This window comes from Macrobrachium rosenbergii, chromosome 56, assembly GCF_040412425.1.
Source record: "Macrobrachium rosenbergii isolate ZJJX-2024 chromosome 56, ASM4041242v1, whole genome shotgun sequence".
In the NCBI taxonomy this organism is placed as follows: domain Eukaryota; kingdom Metazoa; phylum Arthropoda; class Malacostraca; order Decapoda; family Palaemonidae; genus Macrobrachium; species Macrobrachium rosenbergii.
The window spans coordinates 34,304,164-34,309,163 of record NC_089796.1 but is presented as its reverse complement, the minus strand read 5'-3'; the positions used below and the strand labels follow the sequence as shown (position 1 = coordinate 34,309,163).

General features: G+C 37.5%; 1 protein-coding gene across 1 annotated transcript in view; it reads right to left on the bottom strand.

Annotated features, from left to right (window-relative positions):
- Nucleotides 1-3,416, bottom strand: part of LOC136836165 (uncharacterized) — a 25,640-nt gene extending 22,224 nt beyond the window's left edge. Inside the window, exons 1-2 of the mRNA XM_067100163.1 lie at nt 3,278-3,416; nt 1-155 (exon numbers count right to left, since the gene is read on the bottom strand). The exon at nt 1-155 is cut by the window's left edge and continues 76 nt beyond it. Coding sequence (XP_066956264.1) covers nt 1-155; nt 3,278-3,416 — 294 coding nt within the window. The remainder of the gene's footprint in view (nt 156-3,277) is intronic.
- Between the last annotated feature and the right edge of the window lie 1,584 nt (nt 3,417-5,000).

The window sequence follows — 5,000 nt, the reverse complement described above, 5'->3', positions numbered from 1 at the left end:
CTCGTCTCCATGACCACAATGGGTGGTGGAGGAACTGTTGGAGGGAAAACCAAAGCTTCTGTGACTTGAGGGCATTGCAAAATGTGACTTTCTCTCCTGCTTTCCCTGGATCTTCTCAGTTTCTGTTTCCCTTAGTTTTTCTGCTCTCCAGTTTCCTGTTTTGTTTTGAGTATCTTCTTACCGGTTTTCACTGTAAATTCTACATTCAAGGGATTTCTGTATGTTTCCTTTTCAAGTTTATCTTTATTTTATCGTTTGCTTTTCCATTTTTTTCCGGATCTCTTCTATTTTCCTCTCTTTCCTAGTTTTAAATTGGTACCCTTAATTCTTTTCTTGTGAATCGGTTTTTGTCCTTTCCTCACTGGATATTATCTTTTCCTCTCTTTTTTCTGGTATTCTCTTTTCAAGTTTGCCTTGGCGTTTCTTTTTCACCTCGGGGATTCTGAAAGATGAGAATGGCTGTTGGGTAAGTGAAGAAAGATGGATCTGTCAGTTACAAATGGTAAGGACAAATACAGCTGTTTTACCCGAGAAAAGAAAGATACAGTTACCTGCTTAGAATATTGAGGGCAATTATAGCTTTAAGTGCGATAAGTGAGATATAGTTACCTTCGAGACATATTAAGGGCAAACATGGCTGTTAGACGAGGAAAGAAAAACAGATTGTTCACTAGATATGTGAAAGACCAGGATACTTGTCAGAGGAAAGGAAGACGTAGTTGCCTACCATATTTAAATAGCTGTTAGATGATAATGAAAGAAAAACTACTGGTAACTGGTGAAAAAGCTAAAGAAAAACTAACTGCTGTTGGGCACAGAAAAGAGTATAATTGTTATTAGGCAAGGAAAGAGTGGGAAAAATATTGCTATTGAGGGTTGAAATAGAGAAACATAATGCTATTAGGTGAAGACAACAAAAGCAAGACATATGATGTCCATTCATTAGGTGGAAAAAAAAAATGATGGCCTTTGGGCGCAGAGAGGAATATTTATGTCAGACTTGTAACTCCCAAGCCCAAACTGATTAAATGGTTATATTCTGAGTGCCGATTCATTTCCTGATTCCCGTACTTCTTATTTTTCTCAGAACTGACTTTGGAAAACTTTGACCTAGAGACTCAAAACTGACAACTCACTACGACCAAGATCGGGAAGCAAGAGCTGCAGAGCACCAGGTATATTATTACAGCAACTTATGTCCCAGGTGAGATGACTCTAGGACTGGGGAAATCTAAATGTTTCTCTATACACTTTCTCTCCTTATTATTATTTTAACCTCTTTCAAATTTTATTAGTAGTCCAGCCCTTCCAACTTTCTCTTCTTAGTCTTGATCATCAAAAACAGATACTATTGCTGGGACTGGAGTTCATTTTCAAAGCTTACAGTAAGAGCTGTGGTGGTTTTGTCAACCACCCAACAATGTTTGGGCAGATCTCAGGGGAGGTGCTATCTCTGAGAACTAGCACATGGGTTCCAGAGGATGGCTGGTTTCTGAGGGTAAGACCCTAGGGATTCTGTTCGATTTGCAGGTCAAGATGATCAGAGTGTGGATGATTGCACTCATGTAAGGCTCTCAGTCCCATCAAGCAGGGTTGGCTCACACATGAGCCACCCTAGGTATGTTCATAATATCCCTTCAGGGTAGGGTGGGAAGTCGGCAACTAGGAATCAACTCCTATTGGCGCCATTGGTGGAAGGATAAGCTCCATGAAAGGCTGGTGATATCTTTTCATGATTTTCATACAGTCTTGTTTAGTTTGCTTTTTTGTAATACGTGTTATTATGGAAATAACCCAAATCACCTCACTCTACCCTTGGACTCATTAACGACCAGAAGTCATTACCTGCTACAGGTAATGGCCTCTGATGATAATTGCTATCATAAAAGCTAGTTCCTCAAAAGAAACACAGGGACACTGAGGTGGAATTAAAGCTGGTGTAAATGGAATATATGAAAAAATCCTTTAGTGAGACAATTTAGACTTGATGTACAATTTTGGTAAATACCTTTAAAGAATAAGTACCAACGGAAAGAATTAGGGTCAGAGTAACTGGTAAAAATGTTCTGTGTGCCTTAGCTATCTTTTTCACCTTCGTATCTACTAAGGAATTCAGAGGGGTAATTGCTAATAGGAAGGATGTAGATAACACTTCTTTCTCAGTTTTAAGGTCTGAAAATGACGGTGATGGAGAATCAGACTGCATCTCTAAGCTAAATAATGAAGAATTGCCGGCAGCTTCCAGTGACAGAGAACAACCTATTCCAATGTCGTATTTAGCAGACTGCAAACCTCAATGTAGTAACAGCCTAAAAGGCCTGTTACTGTACATATTGAAAGATATATTGGTAAAATACCAAATAAAATTATATTTGCTGTGCACCACTTCAACTATGTCTCTCTCAAATCGAAGCTGAGGTGAGTGAGTGAGTGAGTGGTCCCCTTTACAGTGGATACAAAAATATCTGTTTACCAGAAGTGACTGTTGTCATCCATTTCTGCTGAGCATTTAAGGCATTTCTTCTTTTTCTCTCATTTTCCTGCAAAATGACCATATTCAGGGCAACTGACGCATTGCTTTTATCTCTGTATTTTATTACTTTAAAATTCAGATGTTTAATATTGACATGTTTCTGGCAAATATTTACATGATCAAAGCCAAAGATAACCCATAAGCTTTAAAGGAATTGAATTTAAAACTTAAGATGATATCATTACCACGTGCTGCCTTCAGTCTAATCGAAGTGATTTATTCAAAGGAATTACAAGATTTCTTTGGTGAGGAAATTATAGCTCTTGTCCTCAGAACATTTACAACGTAAATAAACTAAATGGATGAAATATGCTGTTCTTCTAATATTTTCACGTAAATATTTGCCAGAATATGTCAATATTAAACATCTGGATTTTAGAGTAATAAAATACAGAGATAAAAGCAATGCGTCAGTTGCTTTGAATATGGTCATTTTGCAGGAAAATTAGAGAAAAAGAAGAAATGCTTTAAATGCTCAGTAGAAATGGATGACAGCAGTCACTTCTGGTAAACAGATATTTTTGTATCCACTGTAGAGGGGACCACTCACTCACTCAGTCACCTCAGTTTCGATTTGAGAGAGACATAGTTGAAGTAGTGCACAATGAATATAGTAGTTATGATAGAGCCAAGGGGAAGCTTATGGATGGTGACAAGTCAAAAGAATCCTCCTTCTCTAAAATTTGAATGATAATTTAAAACAATAACCTCATGATCATTGTGATTTAAGTACTGCAGCATAACCTTCTACTTCTAAAGCCTCTGCAACTTCAGTAATTCCCACTGCTTCTCCCAAAAAATCAGCCATATCTGCTCTTGCTACTACATCAGAACCTCCAATGCTGCCTAAATATTCTTCAAATGCAGTATTTCTGGCCCCCATCTATGAAATATATGTGTGCTTCTGTAAGACCTAAGAAGAAAAATGAAAAGATCACTATTTCCAAGACCAGTGATACAAGAAAAGGATATTTCGTCCCAAGATTCTTCAGAGAAATCAACCTCGAACTTTCAGGTATCTCAGAAACTACATTAATGTTCATTTGCTGACCAGGATGGTTTTTTTCCCATGGGGTTGCGAGAGCATGTCCAAATCGTCTTATAAAAATGATTACATAATCCATGGTAAGGACTCCTCCCCAGGAGAGTATAATTATAAAATACCTCTGCAACATAAGCCAGTCCTCGATGATACTGACATCATAGGCGGTAGCTACTGAGGTCATTCTAAAAAGAAGTTTATGTTCTGTTCAATATACCTTCCTCCAGATGATGAATTCTTCCTATTCAGAACTGCAAAATATGTTTTTGATTAGCTTCCACCTCCATTTTTCTTGTTAGAACACTTCAACACCCATAACACACTAAGGGATGAAATTTCCACAGATAGAAGAGACAGGACTGTAGAGAATCTCATTAATTCTAATCATCTCTCCTCAATAAGCGATGGTTCCTAGACCCATTAAAAAGTTGCACATAATGCATATGTTAATGGTCCTATTGGTTGCTCTCCAGATATTTTCCATGGCTATTTATGATCAGTAAATGACCATTTCCATGGTAGTGACCACTGCCCAATTCACTCAAAATAGGCAGCCAACTCTCCTGAATTGCTGAAAATGCTCAAGTGTTTAGTTTTAAAGTAGATCATGAATTTAAATCCTTTGAGAATTGTATTGAGACATACAACTACTTGAATGGACGAGATGAGAGTTTTTTTTTTATTTACACATAAACTTCTTAATGGACAAAATGTATAAACTGCTAGATATTCGAAAAGTTGTATTCAATGTTAAGTGAGGAGCAGATAAAAAATTCATCTTAAACTTGTGCAGTGCTCTAACGAGACCAAAGTTGGAAGGTGGCTGGCATTTTTACTCTAATGTACAACTGAATAGTAACCTCTAATTGTAAAGCTAAACGGAAAAATGGATGTAACACATAACGTGGGTTTACGTAAATGCTTTTGAGCTTTTAGAACCTCTTTTACGGAGAGAGTATATGTGGACACTGACCTCTAAGCCTAAGAGAAGAAGAACTGGGGCTGTGCTATATTAATCACTTAAAAAGCTCGTCATCAACCCTAATTAATAATTGCTTGCGCAATACCAATAAAAAATGTAACACCCCTAACCAAAGTAAACCCTTTCAAATTTGCATCAATGAAGAGGTTGGAAATTGTTTCTTGAAAGGGCAGAAGATCATGAAAATACAATATTCAGACATTCCAGTGTTGATGACTGATGAGCCTAGTGTGTCCAAAAGTGGTTAACATGAAATTCTTATCAGAGGAGGCAATTAAATTCCAGTTTTTAGCTCACGGCGAAATTCATGAAGACCCCATCAAGTTCTAATTAGATGGATCGAATATTGAGGACGGGGTGGGCACTGCAGTAGTCCCTGATGATGTGTCAGTTGTTGCTAAATGACCCAGTAATACTTCAGTTTTTACAGCTAGATTGACAGC